This window comes from Microcaecilia unicolor, chromosome 1 (genome assembly GCF_901765095.1).
Source record: "Microcaecilia unicolor chromosome 1, aMicUni1.1, whole genome shotgun sequence".
Classification (NCBI taxonomy): domain Eukaryota; kingdom Metazoa; phylum Chordata; class Amphibia; order Gymnophiona; family Siphonopidae; genus Microcaecilia; species Microcaecilia unicolor.
Genome location: NC_044031.1, coordinates 29,605,682 through 29,628,646, shown reverse-complemented (window position 1 = coordinate 29,628,646; position 22,965 = coordinate 29,605,682). Strand labels below are relative to the sequence as shown.

The window sequence follows — 22,965 nt, the reverse complement described above, 5'->3', positions numbered from 1 at the left end:
TCTCCTACTACTACTACTATTTAACATTTCTAAAGCGCTACTAGGGTTACACAGCGCTGTACAATTTAACATAGAGGGACAGTCCCTGCTCAAAGAGCTTACAATCTAAAAGACAAGTGAACAGTCAGTCCGATAGGGGCAGTCAAATTGGGGCAGTCTGGATTTCCTGAACGGTAAGAGTTAGGTGCCGAACGCAGCATTGAAGAGGTGGGCTTTAAGCAAAGACTTGAAGATGGGCAGGGAGGGGCTTGGCGTAAGGGCTCAGGAAGGTTGTTCCAAGCATAGGGTGAGGCGAGGCAGAATGAGCGGAGCCTGGAGTTGGCGGTGGTGGAGAAGGGTACTGAGAGGAGGGATTTGTCCTGTGAACGGAGGTTACGGGCGGGAACGTAAGGGGAGATGAGGGTAGAGAGGTAGTGAGGGGCAGCAGACTACTTTGCAGTGCTTCTTAGGTATCCTATCTCAAACCCCTTGGACAACTGAGCACTGGGGTGGATTCTGGAGATTTATATGAAGCTGTGTGAACTCCCCTTTCCTGGACCCAAGAATGCAGTTTCCTTCCCCTTATCTCAGACTCAAACCTCTCTTTAACCCCTTCATGCCTCTTGCTGCCATGTGGCACTGGCAACTGAGATGTTAAGCATTTCTGAGCATGGAAATATTATAGGCATGAAAGAGTTAAACCCTGCTATCAGCAGTTAAGGAAAGTCAGTTGCCTGCACAGGCACTGGTGGTCTTTGCAGTGTTGCCAGGTGGGCGGTTTTCCGCGACCCGCCGCGGGAAATTTTTGCCCGCGGCGGGTTGCGGTTTTTTGGGCTTCTTTTTTGTCTTTTGGGCGGTTTTTTAGGCGTTTTTTCGGCTGCGGGGGCGGGGTTAGTGACGTTCTGGGCGGGGTCGATGCCGGGGGAGGCGGGGCCGATGACGGCAGGGGCGGGGGTGATGACGGCAGGGGCGGGGTGTCAGGGGCGGGGTTTGAGTTTGGGTGGGTTTTGGGCTGGATTTAGGCTGGTTTGGGTGGGAAAAACATTTTCCACCTGGCAACCCTGTTTAGTGTTTAAGTTTCTGGAGGGTATTTGCCCCGAAGATGGTTCCCAGTTGGTGAATCTGTTAAAGTTTAGGATGACTTCTAGGAGTTGTAATTACTTATTACTACCTCTTCCTTCTTCTAAGGGTGTACAGTTTTAAACTTTTTTTTTCTTAAAGTTTTTTTTTTGTTACATTTGTACCCCACGCTTTCCCACTCATGGCAGGCTCAATGCGGCTTACATGGGGCAATGGAGGGTTAAGTGACTTGCCCAGAGTCACAAGGAGCTGCCAGTGCCTGAAGTGGGAATCGAACTCAGTTCCTCAGGACCAAAGTCCACCACCCTAACCACTAGGAAAGACAATACTGAAACCAAGAATAGATCTGATACAACAAGTCATATAACTGAAAATAAACAGCAATAGAAGTCCCAAAAGGGCATATCTGAGGTAGCTTGCACACAGGTTCATAAAGAAGACGTCACCAGTTAATGCATTGCCCTTCTGTTGATCGCAAATCCCCATTACAGGTAAACAACGCCACTGTCTGAAATTTTTTCTTGTTTCCCCCACCCCTTCCTCCTCCCCCATGTTCCTTAAAGTATAGGATCCAGTTATCTGCTCTAGAGCCGGTGGGGGAGGCGGAGCTGGTGGTTGGGAGGTAGGGCTAGTGCTGGGCAGGCTTATAAGGTCTAATCAAGGTAAGGTATAAACAAAAAAGTAACACAGATGAGTTTATCTTGTTGGGCAGACTGGATGGACCTTGCAGGTCTTTTTCTGCCGTCATCTACTATGTTACTTTGAGTAGAGACAAACTGATCCACCCCCATAACTCAGGAACAGGTTTGCTTATTTGTCTTCTCTCTTTTATCAGGTAATGCAGCATTTTAAAAACATTTGTACAAATGATCCTGTAATACAGATTCTTGGGTTGAGTCTGGGACAGTGTATGTTCAGGGTCAACTCCCCTTCCATCAGTGCTGGGAGGGGCCAGGAGATGGCAGCAGTCAGAGGCGGGTATCCTCGACCTCCCTTCCTCCTTGTCTCTCGCTTCTCTTCTCTCTGATCTGTCACCAGACCTCCCCCTCCTCCCTTCCCTCCCCCTTTTCTGACTGTCTGAAGAGCTATTGGAGAGAAGCAGACTAGCAGAGTGCAATGGCTGGAAATGGTGCTGTGGAGAAGGGCAGGAGAATGGCTGCAGGGCTTTGTGCTCAGCAGGTAGGAGACTGGCAGGAGGTGGGCAGCAGGGGATGCAGTGCCAGGCAATGTCATGCAACCTCTGATACACACATGGTGCATGGAGCAAGCAGACGAAAAAGAACGTTCTTCTTCCTGGTTCCCCTCCCTTCACAGACTGAGCCGGGGCAGGAAATGGTGCTGTGGAGAAGGGCAGGAGAATGGCTGCAGGGCTTTGTGCTCAGCAGGTAGGAGACTGGCAGGAGGTGGGCAGCAGGGGAAGCAGTGCCAGGCAATGTCATGCAACCTCTGATACACACATGGTGCATGGAAAGTTCTTCTTGCTGGTTCCCCTCCCTTCACAGGGCTGCTGCTCCTGAGCCAGCAAAGAGGGAGCCAGGGCTGGAAATCGCGCTGTGGAGAAGGGCAGGAGAATGGCTACAGGGCTTTGTGCTGAGCAGGTAGGAGACTGGCAGGAGGTGGGCAGCAGGGGATGCAGTGCCAGGCAATGTCATGCAACCTCTGATACACACATGGTGCATGGAGCAAGCAGACGAAAAAGAAAGTTCTTCTTCCTGGTTCCCCTCCCTTCACAGGGCTGCTGCTCCTGAGTCAGGGCTGGAAATGGTGCTGTGGAGAAGGGCAGGAGAATGGCTGCAGGGCTTTGTGCTCAGCAGGTAGGAGACTGGCAGGAGGTGGGCAGCAGGGGATGCAGTACCAGGCAATGTCATGCAACCTCTGATACACACATGGTGCATGGAGCAAGCAGACGAAAAAGAACGTTCTTCTTCCTGGTTCCCCTCCCTTCACAGACTGAGCCGGGGCAGGAAATGGTGCTGTGGAGAAGGGCAGGAGAATGGCTGCAGGGCTTTGTGCTGAGCAGGTAGGAGACTGGCAGGAGGTGGGCAGCAGGGGATGCAGTGCCAGGCAATGTCATGCAACCTCTGATACACACATGGTGCATGGAAAGTTCTTCTTCCTGGTTCCCCTCCCTTCACAGGGCTGGAAATGGTGCTGTGGAGAAGGGCAGGAGAATGGCTACAGGGCTTTGTGCTGAGCAGGTAGGAGACTGGCAGGAGGTGGGCAGCAGGGGATGCAGTACCAGGCAATGTCATGCAACCTCTGATACACACATGGTGCATGGAGCAAGCAGATGAAAAAGAAAATTCTTCTTCCTGGTTCCCCTCCCTTCACAGGGCTGCTGCTCCTGACCCAGCAAAGAGGGAGCCAGGGCAAGAGAATGGCTGCAGGGCTTTGTGCTCAGCAGGTAGGAGACTGGCAGGAGGTGGGCAGCAGGGGATGCAGTGCCAGGCAATGTCATGCAACCTCTGATACACACATGGTGCATGGAGCAAGCAGATGAAAAAGAAAGTTCTTCCTGGTTCCCCTCCCTTCACAGGGGCTGGAAATGGTGCTGTGGAGAAGGGCAGGAGAATGGCTGCAGGGCTTTGTGCTGAGCAGGTAGGAGACTGGCAGGAGGTGGGCAGCAGGGGATGCAGTGCCAGGCAATGTCATGCAACCTCTGATACACACATGGTGCATGGAAAGTTCTTCTTCCTGGTTCCCCTCCCTTCACAGGGCTGGAAATGGTGCTGTGGAGAAGGGCAGGAGAATGGCTGCAGGGCTTTGTGCTCAGCAGGTAGGAGACTGGCAGGAGGTGGGCAGCAGGGGATGCAGTGCCAGGCAATGTCATGCAACCTCTGATACACAAGCAGAAGAAGAAATGAGCCTGGCACTGCGCAATCAGTTCCAGGGGCTCCACAAAAGACAGTTCTGCTCTTTATTCCCTGCAACCCCTCGGGCTTTTTTCTGTCTTTATGATTTTCTCAGTTTCTGCTAACTCTGATCTCTTTAGATTCACAGTCCTCCCTCCTCCCTCTTTCCTGCCTCCCCTCTCTCTACTACTTATCATATCTATAGCGCTAGGAGACATACACAGTGCTGTACACTTGAACATGAAGAGACAGTCCCTGCTCTACAGAGCTTGCAATCTAATTAGGATAGACAAAAGTGGTAAAAAGAATTATACAGTACAGTAGAGAAATAAAAATTAAAGGGTTCTGGTGAAAAACACTTCTTTCCTATCTCACACTTCTATTATTTTATTTACATAAATAACTGAGTTATTGGGGTTTACTAACTACCTTTATGAAGAGATCTGCTCTGTTCCCAGACTCATGTTTGGATTTCATATCACAACGTCTGAGAGGTTTTCTCTTTCCATAATTGGAAAATAAAATTTAAGGATCATCCCTGGATATGCAGTGGTACATAACAGTACAGTGTTGCTGAATATTACTACTACTACTACTACTATTTAGCATTTCTATAGCACTACAAGGCATACTCAGCGCAGCACAAACATAGAAGAAAGACAGTCCCTGCTCAAAGAGCTTACAATCTAATAGACAAAAATAAAGTAAGCAAATCAAATCAATTAATATGTATAGGTGGAGGCGAGTGGTTACAAGTGGTTACGAGTCAAAAGCAATGTTAAAGAGGTGGGCTTTCAATCTAGATTTAAAGGTGGCCAAGGATGGGGCAAGACGTAGGGGCTCAGGAAGTTTATTCCAGGCGTAGGGTGCAGCGAGACAGAAGGCGCGAAGTCTGGAGTTGGCAGTAGTGGAGAAGGGAACAGATAAGAAGGATTTATCCATGGAGCGGAGTGCACGGGAAGGGGTGTAGGGAAGGACGAGTGTGGAGAGATACTGGGGAGCAGCAGAGTGAGTACATTATAGGTTAGTAGAAGAAGTTTGAACAGGATGCGAAAACGGATAGGGAGCCAGTGAAGGGTCTTGAGGAGAGGGGTAGTATGAGTAAAGCGACCCTGGCGGAAGACGAGACGGGCAGCAGAGTTTTGAACCGACTGGAGAGGGGAGAGGTGACTAAGTGGGAGGCCAGCAAGAAGCAGATTGCAGTAGTCTAAACAAGAGGTGACAAGGGTGTGGATGAGGGTTTTGGTAGAGTGTTTGGAAAGAAAGGGGCGGATTTTACGGATGTTGTAAAGAAAGAAACGACAGGTCTTGGCAATCTGCTGGATATGAGCAGAGAAGGAGAGAGAAGAGTCAAAGATGACCCCAAGGTTTCGAGCTGAGGAGACAGGGAGAATGAGAGAGCCATCAACAGAAATAGAAAACGGGGGGAGCGGGGAGGTGGGTTTGGGGGGGAAAATGAGAAGCTCGGTTTTGGTCATATTTAATTTCAGGTGGCGTTGAGACATCCACACAGCAATGTCAGACAAGCACGCTGAAACTTTGGTTTGGATGCAAGGTGAGATATCAGGGGTAGAAAGGTAGATTTGGGAGTCATCAGCATAGAGATGGTAGGAAAAGCCATGGGATATCCACTTTACTGCCTAGTTCTCCTCACACTGATCTCAATATCAACTAGTATTGAATGTCTTGGGCTTATCCAGCCGGTGGCAGTGAGGAGTGCTCACCGCTGCTGACTGTAATTCGTTCTGCTTCTAAACAGCCGCATCTACTGGTGATGTAAAGGTGATGAGGAGTCTCTTATTAACTATCCCTCCTGTTTATAAAGCCATGCGGCAATTCTGATGTAGCCAGCTTCTCTCACTTGTAGCCGGGCTAAGCTCTCTAGTCTTCTTCGAGAGTGGACCTTGGGGTTCGGGAGACTGGATGTGCATTACTCACTTCAGGCTCTCTCTGAATCAAACCCAGGAACCACACGGTAGTCAGGAGAGTCAAGAAATTGAACTGAACTTTATTTTAACAGAACTAAGTAATGGTTGACATGATAGGCCTCAGCCTACAATTTTGATGGCGTCTCAGGCCCCTACGTCTTGCCCCATCCTTGGCCACCTTTAAATCTAGACTGAAAGCCCACCTCTTTAACATTGCTTTTGACTCGTAACCACTTGTAACCACTCACCTCCACCTACCCTCCTCTCCTCCTTCTTGCACACATTAATTGATTTGATTTGCTTACTTTATTTCTTGTCTATTAGATTGTAAGCTCTTTGAGCAGGGACTGTCTTTCTTCTATGTTTGTGCAGCGCTGCGTACACCTTGTAGCACTATAGAAATGCTAAATAGTAGTAGTAGTAGTATCTTACAGAGTCACAAGAGCAGATAACCTTTCCTTCTTGGGTTATGCACATGTGCAAAACCCCTTTTGCCTGTCCTGTAGGTCTACCACCTTCCCGTCTCTGAAAAAGGTTTCTTTGTGGATTAATGCCTTTCAAATATTTGAACATCTGTATCATATCACCCCCGTTTCTTCTTTCCTCCAGGGTATACATGTTCAGATCAGTAAGTCTCTCCTCATACGTCTTGTAACACAAATCCCATACCATTTTTGTAGCTTTTCTTTGCACCGCTTCAAGTCTTTTTACATCCTTAGCAAGATACTGCCTCCAAAATTGAACACAATACTCCAAGTGGGGCCTCACTAACGACTTGTACAAGGGCATCAACACCTCCTTTCTTCTGCTGGTTATACCCCTCTCTATGCAGCCTAGATTATAAAAGTCATCTGTCAAAGACTATATACTTTGGTCATGCTTTGAAATTTTCTGCATAACAGAAAATTGACTTTGAATAGGTTAATAGTTTACAGTGTTTGATATACCAAAAAGGCCAGAGTGGCTTACAATTTAAAATTAATCAGAAAAGAGCACCAGTTGGTAAATAACAGTCACACTCGCACCTTACACACAGAACTAACATCTCCAAACCCCTGTCCACTTAAGCAAACTACCAACAGTCTCCAGGTCTTCTGGAGAACCAAAGACTTGTGAAAAAAATAGAATTTCAACCTGTTCAGAAGGAATGGATCCTCAGGAGCTTAACCGAGATTGGATAGCAGAGCCGGTAGTGGGAGGCGGGGCTGGAGGTTGGGAGGCGGGGCTGGAGGTTGGGAGGCGGGGATAGTGCTGGGCAGACTTATACGGTCTGTGCCAGAGCCGGTGGTGGGAGGCGGGGATAGTGCTGGGCAGACTTATACGGTCTGTGCCCTGAAGAGCACAGGTACAAATCAAAGTAGGGTATACACAAAAAGTAGCACACATGAGCTGTCTTGTTGGGCAGACTGGATGGACCGTGCAGGTCTTTTTCTGCCGTCATCTACTATGTTACTATGTTACTATTTCAACTTCATTTTAAATTGACTCAAGGAGGTCTCCATCCACAATGAAATTGGTAACTGGTTCCACAAATAAGGAGCACGCCAGAAATAAGCACTACCTCACGTAATAGAGCGGGGTGGTTACTGTGTGCTAGGAAGATTCAATAAGGCAGAATCAGCAGAACGTAATGTTCGCCGTGCAGGTAACCCTTCTCTCTGTTTCACCGGGTCACATTGTGGGGGTACAGAAGTTCTTAAACACAGGCTCCCAAGGACAAATTCTATAATATTGTCTTCCCTTATATACTAATTACCAGCTCCACTCTACACTGAGATTCCACAAATCGGGTCACTCTCAAGTGCTAGATGGACTGATGACTTTTCCATACTGGGCTCCTCCCACTCTGAGCTCCAGTATACAAAGGGTTACACTGACACAGCCCTTTCAAAGTGAATGTCCCGTGTCTGCAGTAGCGCACCGCCTGCCGCTAGCATGGCTTTGTAAACAGTGGCCTTTATTTACATCAGATGTATTATGTGGCTGTTTATATGCAGGTGGCTTCCCCGGAGTCACAGAATCTCCAAACAAACCCTCTTTTCAAGTCACCACATTGGCTCACTGTTAGGATGGGCAACTCAGTGTATCCCAAAAGAGGACACTGAAATCTAAAAATGAGAAAGAGAGCCATGGGAAACAAAAGTTACCTTGAACCTGCATATACAAATATATTTACATAGATTGCAAATTATTAATCAGACACAGGTGCCCATTATAATCCACTGGGCTAAGATGCACCTGATCATTCCAGGTCCCCCCCCCACACCTTCTTTTTTTTTTGCATAAAATCCTCCCCTCCACTGAAGAAATTCTTTAAAATACATTGATTGAATGAGTTACATTGATTGATTGAGTGCTGGGGAATGGTAAATGTGCAGGGACAGGGAGGGAGGGAAGAGAGAGGAAGAGATACTGGACCACAGGGACAGGGAGGGAGGGAAGAGATATCTGACCACAGGGGCAGGAAGGGAGGGAGGGAAGAAAGAGGAAAGGATTCTGGCCAACAAATGGGGGGGGGGGGGGGGGAGTGGAGGGAGGAGAGAAAGTGGGAATGGAGAAACCATAAAGGAAAGGTTATGGGGGATTGCCAAGGAGATAAGTGAGAGGAGAGTAATATGTACAGAGGGTAAAAATGCAGTAAGGGTGAGTAGAGGAAAAATAGAACAGATTTGGAGGCAGGGGAAGGAATGAGACAAGAACTGGCCGAGCTAGGGGGTGAGCGAAGGCGATGGAAGTTGGTAGATAGTTGAAAAGTTAAAAGAAGTAAATAGAGCACTGTGGGGTGCGAAAGTGTTGGAAATCTGAGTTGACAGAGCCAGAAAAAGAAAGGGAAGAAAGAGCTAAAAGAGAAAGATCAACATCTAATATAATTTGCACTTCCAACGTTCCAATGTCTCTGGCTGCGTTCGTAACCACCAGCTGACGTCACCAGAGACATTGGAACGTTGGAAAAACCATTTCCTAACTTTCCTCCCAGTTCCAGGGTTCCCCCGTCCGTTCCTCCCTTCCACTTCCAGGCCCCCGCCTCCGAATTTAAAAAGTCATGTTGGACTCACCAAGTAGGGGTTACGTCGTCCGCCAGTAGCGCTAAAAGCCGTGCAGCCTCGGCCCTTCTCTCACTGTCTGTCTCTCAGCTCTGGTCCCGCCCTTGCGGAAATAGGAAATGAGGGTGGGACCAGAGCTGAGAGACAGACAGCGAGAGAAGGGCCGAGGCTGCACGGCTTTTAGCGCTACTGGCAGACGACGTAACCTCGACTTGGTGAGTCCAACATGACTTTTTAAATTCGGAGGCGGGGGCCTGGAAGTGGAAGGGAGGAAGGGAAGGACGGACGGGGGGCCCTGGAACTGGGAAGGAGGGACGACCCTGAAACTCCCTGGGGAGGGGGGCCCTGAAACTCGGAGGGAGGGGGGACCCTGAAAATCGGAGGGAGGGAGGGACGGAATGACCTTGGCATGCGGAGGGAGGGGGGAGGGGACCCTGAAAATCGGAGGGAGGGAGGCACAGAACGACCTTGGAACTCGGAGGGGGAAGGGGAGGGGACGACCCTGAAACTCGGAGGGAAGGGAGGGGACGGGGACGACAACCATGGAATTCGGAAGGAGGGAGGAGGGGCACTGGAACTGGCAGGACGGCCCCTGGAACTGGGAGGGAGGGGAGGGGACGACCCTGGAACTCGGAGGGATGGAGGGAGGAAGGGAGGGGACAGCGACCCTGGAACTCGGAGAGAGGGAGGGAGGGGGGGAATGACCATGGAATAGGGAGGGAGGGGGGGAAACACCATGGAATTGTGAGGAAGGGAGGGGGGACGACCATGGAATTGGGAGGAGGACCCCTGGAACTGGGAGGGAGGGCCCCAGCCACAGCCACACACATTCTCACACACACACTTGCACCCAGTCTCACTCTCTGTCACACTCACACACTCGCACATTCACTCTCTCTCTCACACAGTCACTCTCACACACACTCTGTCAAACATATACACTCCGAGGAAAACCTTGCTAGCGCCAGTTTCATTTGTGTCAGAAACGGGCCTTTTTTACTAGTAAGAACATATTCTCTAATTTCTCCATATCTTGTAATACCATATTCTCAAAAGTCTGATTCTTCAGGTTGCTAGAGCCCAGGAGGTTCCATGTACTGTTCTTTTTCAATACCGAAATATCAGTGCTTGGAACACAGTAGTATATAATCTTCAGTTTATATGTCAATTTGAATAAATCATCTCGAGTGCTCATAGCACTATACTTGGGTGTGGGTACGAATGAAATACCCTTCTCTAACACAAACCAAACAAGGAGTGGAAGTCACCATAACCACAAGTTCAAAGATACCAAATTCCAAGGATATATGTTCCAAATTATTAGTCAATTGTACATACAGGCAAAACCCAACACGTGCTGTGTTTCGGCACAATGGCCTTCATCGGGGTTCCTGAATGGAGCCAATACATGCACAGCTGTGTGTATGAACACACACTACTGTCATAAAACAGATGCAGGATATTTAAACCCAAAGCTGTCCATGGAGAGGAGCCCTATATATCATCATCAATTAATGAATTTACAGAACAGAGACCAAGAAAAATATTGGATCAGTAACGCAAAGTGGTACAGCCCTCCAAAGAGTATTCAGTTTGTCAGATAGCTGTATAGAAGGTTATGTCATTCGTACCCACACCGAACTATAATGCTACAAACACTTGAGTTGATTTATTCAAATTGACATGTAAACTGATGATTATAGATTATTTTTCTCATCAGAGAGTTCCAAGCATTGATATTTTGGTAGTGAAAAAGGACAGTACATGGAACCCCCTGGGCTCTAGCAACCCGATAATTCAGGCTTTTGAGAATATAGTATTAAAAGATATTGAGAAATAAGAGAGTAAAAACAACCTTTTCAGAATTTAACCAAAGTTGAAAAGAAGGCAATTGATTCATTGAAAAATGACAACACTATTGTTATAAAACAGGCAGATAAATGGGGAGAAATCATGGTTATAAATAAACATGAGTCTATTAGTGAAATAAAAAGACAGGTTCCTGATAAAATCTTTTTTTATAAAGAGTTGACAATTGATCCTACTGATTCCTTGAAGAAGAAAACTGATTCCTTTGTGGAGATAGGTAAACAGGCAGGATTCCTTACGTTGAAAGAATACAATTTTATGCTGGTATAGTTTCCAAGGATTCCAGTTATATATGTATGGCCTAAAATACACGAATCACTTATGAAACAGCCTAGAAGACCAATTGTATCAGGAATAGGATCTGTATTAGAGCCACTATCAGTATTTGTGGACACATTCCTCAGAACCATGGTACACCTAATTCCATCTTACATGTGTGATACTATGCATTTGATTAACATCCTTTGTGATCTCAAATTGAAAGACCAGAACATCCGCTTAGTAACTTTGGATTTGGAATCCTTATACGGTATACGAATGTCCTTCAAAATGAAGCATTGAATGTTATTAGAGAAGCATTAAGTAAAAGGACAGCCAATCTAAGCATTCCAACAGAATTGATGGTGGGACTGGCTGCATTGGTATTGAAAGAGAATAATTTTTATTTTGAGGGTACCTTTTACAAGCAAATAAAGGGTACTGCCGTGGGAACCACTATGGCACCCTCACTGGCCAACCTCTATATGGCAACTTATTTGAAATGGTATTCCTGACTGATTGTGTTTTCCAAGGTAGAATAACATTGTGGTGAAGGTATATAGATAGTAACATAGTAGATGACAGCAGATAAAGACCTGTACAGTCCATCCAGTCTGCCCAACAAGATAAACTCATTACATATAGTATATGATACTTCATATGTATACCTGGTCTTGATGGTCGTTGTCATTTTCAGGGCATACAGCTTAGAAATCTGAACAGCACTGTCCTTGTTCTAAAATTTCTGAAGTTAACATCAAAGCCCCTGAAAAGCTTCACTCCTGCCCATCCAAAGCTATTCAGCCATGATCAGGGCACAGACAGTAGAAGTCTGCCCAGCACTGTCCTTGTTCTCCAACTTCTGAAGCTAAATCTGTCCAGCTATGATCAGAGCACAGACTGTAAAAGTTTACCCCTTGCTAGCTTTGCTTCCCAGTTACTTCCCAAAGATATACTTTTGACATTTAATCCTGCAGTGACTGTTTTGATAAACTGCATATCTCTTCAGACTGCTGGTCTTCTTGTTTTTCTACTGCTACGCTTAGTTGGGGATCATTGTCTCTTATTGTTTGCTGGTATAAGTGTGTAGACCTAAGCTCAAAGATAGATTTGCAAGCCCTGGAGTGCATGAAAGGAAACTGAGTCCAGGCCCACTCATGGCAATTTCTGGGGAAGAGGAGTCCTGGAGACCTAGAGGGGCATAATCGAACGGGGCGCCCAAGTTTTCCTGAGGACGTCCTCGCAGGACGTCCCGGCAAAGGGGCGGGGAAACCCTTATTATTGAAACAAGATGGGCGGCCATCTTTCGTTTCGATAATACGGTCGGGGACGCCCAAATCTCAACATTTAGGTCAACCTTAGAGATGGTCGTCCTTAGAGATGGTCATTCCCGGTTTTTGGTGATAATGGAAACCGAGGATGCCCATCTCAGAAACGACCAAATGCAAGCGCTTTGGTTGTGGGAGGAGCTAGCATTCGTAGTGCACTGGTCCCCCTGACATGCCAGGACACCAACCGGGCACCGTAGGGGGCACTACAGTGGACTTCAGAAATTGCTCCCAGGTGCATAACTCCCTTACTTTGGGTGCTGAGCCCCCCAAACCCCCCCAAAACCCACTCTCCACAACTGTACAACACTACCATAGTCCTAAGGGGTGAAGGGGGGCACCTACAGGGCCGGTCTTAAGGCGAGGCGGCCGCATAGGGCCTCGCGCTCAGGGGGGCCCCGTGCGGCGCACCTGAGGTCGCCCCGACCACCCGAGCCTCAGTCCTCCCTCCCTCGGACGGCGCGCGACGGCGGCGTGGTGGGGGCGGTCCGCCCCAGATGTCAGCGGGTGGGGGGTGCCCCGCTCCCGCTGCTCCCAACTTATCCTACCTTTAAAAAAAGAATTTGGAAGCGCCGGAGGGCCATGCAGCTCCTCATGTCTGCCCTGCTACTAAAAATCTCTTCTTCGACGTAGTTGGGCCTTCTCACATTGAGTCCCACCCTCCTCTGAGGTAACTTCCAATTACCGCAAGGGTGGGTGGGACTCAATGTGAGAAGGCCCAACAACGTCAACAAAGAGATTTTTAGTAGCAGGGCAGACACGAGGCGCTGCCTGGCCCTCCGGCGCTTCCAAATTCTTTTTTTAAAGGCAGTGAGGGTGGTGGGCAGCAGGAGGAGAACGGAGCTGGTAGGTGGGTCGGGGGGGGGACTCAGATGGAAGAAGGGTGTGTGGGGTGGGGGTTCTCAGGTGGGGGAAGGGTGGGGAGGGGGTTCTCAAATGGGAAGGAGACTACTACTATTTAACATTTCTAAAGCTGAGGTGGGGAGGGGGTTCACGGATGGGAGAAGGGGGTGGGGAGGGGGTTCTTGGATGGTTGAAGGGGACGGGTGGGGAGGGGACTGGGGTTCTTGGATGGGAGAAGCGGACTGAGGTGGGGAGGGAGTTCACGGATGGGAGAAGGGGGTGGGGAGGGGGTTCTTGGATGGGAGAAGGGGACTGGCACTGGGGTCTGAGAAGGGGCCATATGGGAAAATGGGGGCCATGCCTGGGGCTGGTGGGAAAATCGGGCATGCGTGGGTCAGGTGGGAGAATGGTTCTGAAAAGGGGGGCCCTAATACAAGGCATGTGGATGAAGGGGGCTGGTACTGGGGGCTGAAAAGGAGGGTAGGTGGGATAAGGGGGCTAGTACTGGGACTGGAGGCTGAAAAGGGGCAGGGGCTTAAACTGGGGACTGAGGGCTGAAAAGGGGACAGGGAGAAGTGGCTGGGGGGCTGAAGCTCAGGACTGGTGGGAGAAAAGGGCTGGGGCTGAAATGGGGAACTGGTGGGATAGTGGGGCTGGAACTGGGGGCTGAAAAAGAGGGCGGAGAGAGGGGAAGATCCTGGATGGGGGAGCGAGAGGGAGGACAAATTGTGGATTGAAGGGGCAGAGAGAAAGGGCAGACAGTGGATGGAAGGGATAGAAAGGGCAGACAGTGAATGGATGGGGGAGAGAGAGAGGGCAGACAGGGGCAGATGGTGGATGGATCATGGAAGGGGCAGAGATAGAGTGCAGATGTGGATGGAAGGGGCAGGGAGAGAGGGCAGACATTGGATGGAGGGAACAGCAGAGAGGGCAGACACTGGATGGCAGAGAACCAAAGACAGATGCTGGATGGAATGAAGACAGTGAAAAGAAGATGAGGAAAGCAGAAACCAGAGACAAACTGTAAATAAAATATATATTTTTATTTTTTTGCTCTAGGATAAAGTAGTATTGTAGCTGTGTTAATAAATGTTTATAATAGAACATGTAAACAAGGTAATCTTTTTATTGGACTAATTTTAATACATTTTGGCTAACTTTCGGAGAACAAAACCCCCTTCCTCAGGTCAGGACAGGATACTGTAACAGTACTATACTGTATTGACCTGAGGAAGGATGTTTTGGCCTCTGAAAGCTAAATCTATTAGTCCAATAAAATGGTATTATTTTATGTTCTATATTTGTTTTATTTCTATTTGTTAATTTGTAAAGTGGTGATTGGTATTTGTTAATTTTTTCAAATTTACATCTGCTGTCTTTATATTTTGCACAGTACTAGGGGACATTTTCTGTTTCTGTGGTGTTGCATTGTATGCAGAGTCTGGCATCTTGGGGGTTCAGTTTAATTTTTGTCTAGATAGAAAGTTTAAATATTACTACTTATTCTGTAGTGGATTAGGATGCATCTGTGTTTGTGAAAAAGACATGGCTTTCAGTTGGCATTGACTGTGCAGGATCGACGATCTGTACTATTCTGTCTGGTTTCATTTTACAATAGGTGAATTGATGTTCTAGTGCTCACTGTAGTGTTTTAAGATGTTTTCCTTTTCTTTGTGTGATTCATAGAAATGACTGCTTATGGTATGGTAGAATTGCTCTATAGGTCCTGAGTGTTTTGTATTCTCGGCATACCTAGTACTGGATTTTGGAGGGGGGTGTTAAAAAATGACTGGGAGGGAAGGAGGGGGGCCTTGGAGCTGGGAGCCCTAGGGGGGGAAGCCCTGGAGCTGGGGGCCTTGGAGCTCGGAGGGAGCTGCCCGGGAGCTCGGAGGGAGGGGTGACCGGCCCTGGAGCTAGGGTGGGGGTGGAGCTAGGTGGGGCGGAGTTAGGATGGGGGCAGGGCTAGGGTGGGGCCCCATCAAATTGGTCTGCATAGGGCCCCGCACTTGCTAAGACCGGCCCTGGGCACCTACATGTGGGTACAGTGGGTTTGTGGTGGGTTTTGGAGGGCTCGCTGTTTCCTCCACAAACGTAACAGGTAGGGGAGGGATGGGCCTGGGTCTGCCTGCCTGAAGTGCACTGCACCCAATAAAACTGCTCCAGGGACCTGCATACTGCTGTCAGGGAGCTGGGTATGACATTTAAGGCTAGCAAAAAATATTTTTAAAGTTTTTTTTTTAGGGTTGGAGGGGGTTAGTGAGCACTGGGGGAGTAAGGGGATGTCATCCCCGATTCCCTCTGGTGGTCATCTGGTCAGTTCGGGCACCTTTTTGAGGCTTGGTCGCAAGAAAAAATGGACCAAGTAAAGTTGTCCAAGTGCTCGTCAGGGACGCCCTTCTTTTTTCCATTATCGGCCGAGGACGCCCATGTGTTAAGCACACCCCAGTCCCGCCTTCACTATGCTTCCAACATGCCCCCTGGAACTTTGGTTGTCCCCGCCACGGAAAGCAGTTGAGGACGCCCAAATCGGCATAATCGAAAGATGGGCGCCCTTCTCTTTCGAAAATAAGCCTGCTAGTTTCCCTAATATTTACTTTACTTTTCTAGGTGCTTGTGTTCCGCTCACACTTCGAGAGGTTCAGAGTGGATTACAGAGTAAAGAGAATTCAACATGATTGCATTGGGGAGACAAGCATCATAGCAGATTACAGAGCGGGTTAGCAGGTAGATAAGCCAGTCTAATACATAGACACAGTGAAAAGGACTTCAGTTTAACGTTAGACGTACTGAAAAAGTTGTGTTGGAGAACCAGATTTACGAGGAGTTTGGTAAGACGTATTTCTTGAATAAAACAGATTTTAAGGCTTTTCGAAACTCAGTGTAGCAGTTGAATAAAGTCAGCTAAACTCTAATGCATTCTGAGCTCCTCCACATGTTACTGAGTAGCTTATTTCTGGTTTGTGTTTCAGGAGCCAGTGACGTTTGAGGATATCACTGTCCACTTCTCTCAGGAGCAGTGGGACTATTTGGATGAAGGTCAGAAGGAGCTTTACAGGGAGGTGATGAAGGAGAATTATGAGACCCTGATCTCACTAGGTAAGGATTGCATTATCTGTATGTTTAGTAGACACAAGGGCTTATTTACTACTACTACTATTTAGCATTTATATAGCGCTACAAAGCGTATGCAGTGCTGTACAAACATAGAAGAAAGACAGTCCCTGCTCAAAGAGCTTACAATCTAATAAAAATAATAAAGCAAGCAAATCGATTAATGTGTAGAGGAAAGAGGAGAGGAGGGTAGGTAGAAGCGAGAGGTACAAGTGGTTACAAGTCAAAAGCAATGTTGAAGAGGTGGGCTTTCAGTCTAGATTTAAAGATGGTCACGGATGGGGCAAAAGGGCAAGAAGTAGGGGCTCAGGAAGTTTATTCCAGGCGTAGGGTGCAACGAGACAGAAGGAGTGAAGTCTGGAGTTGGCAGTAGTGGAAAAGGGAACAGATAAGAAGGATTTATCCATGGATCGGAGCGCACTGGAAGGGGAGTAGGGAAGGACGAGTGTGGACAGATACTGGGGAGCAGCAGAGTGAGTACATTTATAGGTTAGTAGAAGAAGTTTGAACAGGATGCGAAAACGGATAGGGAGCCAGTGAAGGGACTTGAGGAGAGGGGTAGTATGAGTAAAGCGACCCTGGCGGAAGACGAGACGGGCAGCAGAGTTTTGAACCGACTGGAGAGGGGAGAGGTGACTAAGTGGGAGGCCAGCAAGAAGCAGATTGCAGTAGTCTAAACGAGAGGTGACAAGGGTGTGGATGAGGGTTTTGGTAGAGTGCTCGGAAAGCAAGGGGCGGATTTTACGGATGTTGTAAAGAAAGAAACGACAGGTCTTGGTGATCCAATAATAGAAGTAATAGAAGTAATTTGAAAAAGTTTCCTGTACTTCCTGTAGTCTACAAACTCACCCCTTTAAATTGGAGACAAATCCTCTTCCAGTTCTTGAAGCAAGGCTGAAAGCCAGGGACAGAGATAACAAATAATCAGGACCTGAAAGCAACAGATCACATTTAGGCAGCCTTTAAATCTGATCAAAAGTGTGGTTATTTTCATCAGTCTCTTATTAGCTGATATCACTGGCAGTAGAGATGTACCTTGGACTTAAAACTAATGGCAAAAATATGGCAAATAAGGGCTGTCTCCAATTTTGTCCCTTTAAATGAATAAAAAGACAGCAGGGCTGGAATGGGCCTCAATCTTCATTCGTGCCGTTCAATTTCGGCTGCAACAGTGTCTATGGGACAAGACATGGTGGACCCAGTTTGGGAAGAAGAGAAAAGGGAACACAAGCCACTTCTCTAATCGTAGTGAAAGTTTGTAATAAACAGCCAAAAAGCCTATCCCTGCCTCACTTGATGTCAGCAGGAAAACAACGCATGAGCAATCCAGCGCTATTTTATCCCTGGGCTGCAAAGAAAAAGGTTGCTAGGAAAGTGCTGGCTTGAGAAAGTTACAAAGAGATTATGGGGATATAAAGGAGAGACAGCACTGTGTTGTCTTCGCTGTCACAATGAAATATACATAGAGGGGCATAATTGAACGAAAACGCCTATCTCCATGGGCGTTTATCTCCAAGAACGGGTCCGTGAAGGGGCGGACCGAACCGTATTTTGGGAAAAAATAGACGCCCATGTTTTATTCAACAATGTGTGAGCTGGGCGTTTTTGTTTTTCAGCAATAACGGAAAATGAAAGCGCCCAGCTCAAAAACGAATAAATCCAAGGCATTTGTTCGTGGGAGGGGCCAGGATTCGTAGTGCACTGGTCCCCCTCACATGCCAGGACACCAACCGGGCACCCTAGGGGGCACTTTTACAAAAACAAACAAAAAGGTAAAAGAGCTCCCAGGTACATAGCACCCTTCCCTTGTATGTTGAGCCCCCCAAATCCCCCTCAAAACCCACTGCCCACAAGTCTACACCATTACTATAGCCCTAAGGGGTGAAGGGGGGCACCTACATGTGGGTACAGTGGGTTTGGGGGGGTTGGACGACTAATAAGCATTAAGCAGCACAATTGTAACAGGTAGGGGGGATGGGCCTGGGTCCACCTGCCTGAAGTCCACTGCACCCCCTAACAACTCCTCCAGTGACCTGCATACTGCTGTCAGGGAGCTGGGTATGACATTTGAGGGTGAAAATAAAAGTTGAGAAACTTCATTTTTTGTGGTGGGAGGGGGTTAGTGACCACTGGGGGAGTCAGGGGAGGTCATCCCCGATTCCCTCCAGTGGTCATCTGGTCATTTAGGGCACTTTTTGGGGCCTTATTCGTGAAAAAACAGGGTCCAGGAAAAGTGTCCTAAATTCTAGCTAAAAACGCATACTTTTTTCCCATTATCGGTGAAATGCGTCCATCTCTGTTCGGCAGATAACCACGCCCCAGTTCCGCCTTCGCCACACCTCTGACACGCCCCCATCAACTTTGTCCGCATCCGCGACGGATTGCAGTTGAAAACGTCCAAAAATCGGCTTTCGATTATACCGCTTTATTCGTTTTTGTGAGATAAACGTCCATCTCCCGATTTAGGTCGGAACTTGGGCGTTTTTCTCATTCGATTATAAGCAGGATAGTAACATAGTAGATGACGGCAGAAAAAGACCTGCATGGTCCATCCAGTCTGCCCAACAAGATAACTCATATTTGCTGCTTTTTGTGTATACCCTACTTTGATTTGTACCTGTGCTCTTCAGGGCACAGACCGTATAAGTCTGCCCAGCACTATCCCAGCCTCCCAACCACCAGCCCCGCCTCCCACCACCGGCTCTGGCACAGACCGTATAAGTCTGCCCAGCACTATCCCCACCTCCCAACCACTGGCTCTGGCACAGACCGTATAATTCTACCCAGCACTATCCCCGCCTCCCAACCACCAGCCCCGCCTCCCAATCTTGACTAAGCTCCTGAGGATCCATTCCTTTGGCACAGGATTCCTTTATGTTTTAAAAATCTCTCAGGGTTAGTGACTATAATCAAGAGATGTTGCATTGTCGGAGATTAACAAAGCACTGTGGGGCCAATGTAGAAATCTACCAGGGGCAGAAGTGCATGGTTAATGAGCGGTCTACATGCTTATTATGGTCTGTACGATGCAGAAAGGGGTTCAGTGCTCAAATTAACTTGCATGGTAGACATCAGTGCACAGCATATTGAGATGCATGGTAAAGGGTCTATTAGCAGTTCTCCAGCCATGCAGAGAAGCTTCAGATCTGCGTGCTATGTTTACAGCAGTGTTTCCCAAGTTGGTCCTGGAGGCAGTGTATGCAAATCAATCTCATGCATATTCATTGTGGATATCCTGAAACCTGACTGGCAAGAGGATGCTCCAGGACCGACTTGGGAAACACTGGTCTGCAGGAAGAGAAATCTACCACCAGCATAGAAGGCTTAGGGAGAGCCCTCCCTCCCCCCCTCCCCCCGAACCTGAACCTTCTGCTCCTGATAGTTTTTGCATAACTAGTAGTTTAGCAGCAGCCCCCTCCCTCCAGCCCTCAAACTGATCTAACCCTTCCTACCCCCACCCACATCCTGATCAAAACTAAAATCTCCTGGTAGTGTAGTGGCCCCCCCCACCCGACTTCCAATAGTAATCCTTGGTAGTCTAACACCCCCCCCCCACCTTAAAGAAAAACTAAACCACTGCTGTCTAGCGACCCACCCCCACACAACCCCTCCCCTAGCCCCCCCCCCCCCCACGAAAATCATACCTTGAAAGAGGCAGGAGCAAAGCCCACTCGTTCCTGCATCTGTTGCCGTCATCTTGAAAACCGATGCATTTCTTCCTACAGTACCAAATGGGAAAAATTCTCTTATATAACAGACCAGGCCATGCTCAGTGCATCCAAGGTTGCTTTTTGCTTGGTCAGGTGCCATCACTTATCAAAATGGAAGTGATGAGGGCAGGAGCGACTCGGTATTGTACCTTACCTCTTTCATGGTATACTTTGGGAGGAGGAGCTGGAGCAGTGGTTGGGGTGGCTGGAGCAGCTAGTCACCATGGATTGTTTTTTTTCAAATTGGGGGAAGGGGGGTTGGGTCAGGGGGAGGGAGGGGTGCTGCTGGACATCAGGGAATGTTTTCTTTTAAGCTGGGATAAGGGGCTTGGGTCAGGGGAAAGAGGGGTGCTAGTAGACAGCAGGATTGTATTTTAAGTTGAAGGGTCGGTTGGATCAGGTCTGGGGGTGGTGGATGCTGCTAGACACCAGGGATTTTCTAAGGGGCCAATGGAGAAAGCCATGCTGGCAGCTTGCTGTTTTATTATTGTCTCCCTGCCCGTCAGTGCATAACATAACATTGAAATTACCTACACAGTTCTAAGCGGATTACATAAGAGAACCAGAAAATGTAACTGGGATTTACATAATGAGAAAGAGAGTATTTATCAGCACTGCTTTACACTTGTACCAACAGATTAATTTAGAATCTATTTGCAAAACAGTATAGTTTTAACTTTTCTCCTAAAATCTAAGGAGTATGTTTACTAAGGTGCGTTAGCGTTTTTAACGCGCCTGTAAATTTAAGGCACGTTAAACACTAACGCGCCTATACATTTCTATTGGCGCGTTAGCATTTAACATGTGTTAAAAATGCTAAAGCGCCCATAGCGCCACTTAGTAAACATAGGCGTAAATAATTACAAGAGGCCCACAGAGCCTTACCTAAGTCTTCTCCCAATTTTGCGCTTGAAAGGCAAACAGAGATTCAAAAATTTTTGTTCTCTTTTTGCCTTTAATAGAAGGAAAACAGAACGGATTACACATACTTTCTCTGCGTGATCTGTGAGACTTAGTAAATATAAAATGTTCGTACATATATAACAGAGCTGCACCAGACAAATTTTTTATAAAGAATACAGAAAATTTTAAATTGCATTCTGACTTCAGTTGGAAGCCAGTGTAGAAATACATACAAGGAAGAGATCCTTTGGTATTTCTTAGGAGAGAAGATTAAGCAAATAGCAGTGTTTTGAATTGTTTGCCCCCTTTTCATTAAATGGTTTGAAGAATTCAAATAAACAACATTACAGTAGTCTAGTTGTGATACGACTAAAGCTTGTGTTAGATATAGTGGAATTAGAAAAGGTACAGAGAAGGGCAACAAAAATGATAAAGGGGATGAGACGACTTCCCTATGAGGAAAGGCTGAAGCGGCTAGGTCTCTTCAGCTTGGAGAAAGACAGCTGAGGGGAGATATGATAGAGGTCTATAAAATAATGAGTGGAGTGGAATGGGTAGATGTGAAGCGTCTGTTTACCCTTTCCAAAAATACTAGGACTAGGGGGCATGCGATGAAGCTACAAAGTAGTAAATTTAAAACAAATCGGAGAAAATATTTCTTCACTCAATGTGTAATTAAACTCTGGAATTCGTTGCCAGAGAATGTAGTAAAAGCAGTTAGCTTAGCAGGGTTTAAAAAAGGTTTGGATGGCTTCCTAAAGGAAACGTTCATAGACCATTTTAAAATGGACTTGGGGAAAATCCACTGCATAGTTCTAGGATAAGCAGCATAAAATGTGTTGTACTGTTTTGGGATCTTGTCAGGTACTTGTAACCTGGATTGGCCACTGTTGGAAACAGGATGCTGGACTTGATGGACCTTCAGTCTGTCCCAGTATGGCAATACTTATGTACATCTACACTGCACCAAGCACAGTCCAACAGTGGAGAACAACCACAACAACCAACAATAGTGGTGTGTAGTCAGGATGATGAGTTTTTAAAAATGAAAGATACCATCCTGACTACACACCATTATTGTTTGCTGTTGTGGTTGTTCTCCACTGTTTTGGCTGTGCTTAGTGCATCGCTCTGAAGATTCGTCTTCCTTTTTGTGCCCATTTACGCTGCGACAAAGAAGAGATAACCGGGGGCTCACAGAGTTTTTGTGGACTAAAGGAGTCCCTTATCACTGGCTCTATCCAATCGGACTAGCTTACACTTATAATGGACACAGGGTGTCAGAGATACAACAGTGTTTGGCCACGGCTGGAACGTCTGTGAGCGTAGACCTTGTAGAACAAGCAATGTCTCCACTGCACGGTCTGTGCTGCCTTCTAACAGTGCTCTCTGACAAAGTGTTGGCTGTGCCAGAGCCGGTGGTGGGAGGCGGGGCTGGTGGTTGGGAGGTGGGGATAGTGCTGGGCAGACTTATACGGTCTGTGCCCTGAAAAGGACAGGTACAAATCAAGGTAGGGTATACACAAAAAGTAGCACATATGAGTTTATCTTGTTGGGCAGACTGGATGGACCATGCAGGTCTTTTTCTGCCGTCATTTACTATGTTACTATGTTACTATGTTACGGTGCATGTGCAGGAAGCCCGATTATGTAGGGAAGATGAGCCGAGCATTGTGGAACTTCATTATTGGACAGCATGGTAACATAGTAAATGACGGCAAATAAAGACCTGTACGGTCCATCCAGTCTGCCCAACAAGATAAACTCATTTTACACAGTATGTGATACTTTATATGTATACCCGAGTTTGATTTGTCCTTGCCTTTCTCAGGGCGTAGACCATAGAAGTCTGCCCAGCTCCCGTTTTGTTTCCCAATTATCGGCGTCGCCACCTGATCTCCACTAAGATTCCGTGGATCCATTCCTTCTAAACAGATGTTTATCCCACGCGTGTTTGAATTCCATAGTGTTGCTTTTTCCATGTGCTGGGCTAATCCTAGCTCCAGTTTCTTGTTGTGTGATTAGATGAAGACCAGATATTCACCTTATTCTTTTTCTGG

General features: G+C 47.3%; 1 protein-coding gene across 1 annotated transcript in view; it reads left to right on the top strand.

The window, feature by feature from the left end:
• The first annotated feature begins 3,043 nt into the window (after positions 1-3,043).
• LOC115462937 (zinc finger protein Xfin-like) overlaps positions 3,044-22,965 on the top strand; it is a 117,252-nt gene continuing 97,330 nt past the window's right edge. The window contains exons 1-2 of the mRNA XM_030193074.1: positions 3,044-3,079; positions 16,151-16,277. Coding sequence (XP_030048934.1) covers positions 3,053-3,079; positions 16,151-16,277 — 154 coding nt within the window. The 5' untranslated portion in view covers positions 3,044-3,052. The remainder of the gene's footprint in view (positions 3,080-16,150; positions 16,278-22,965) is intronic.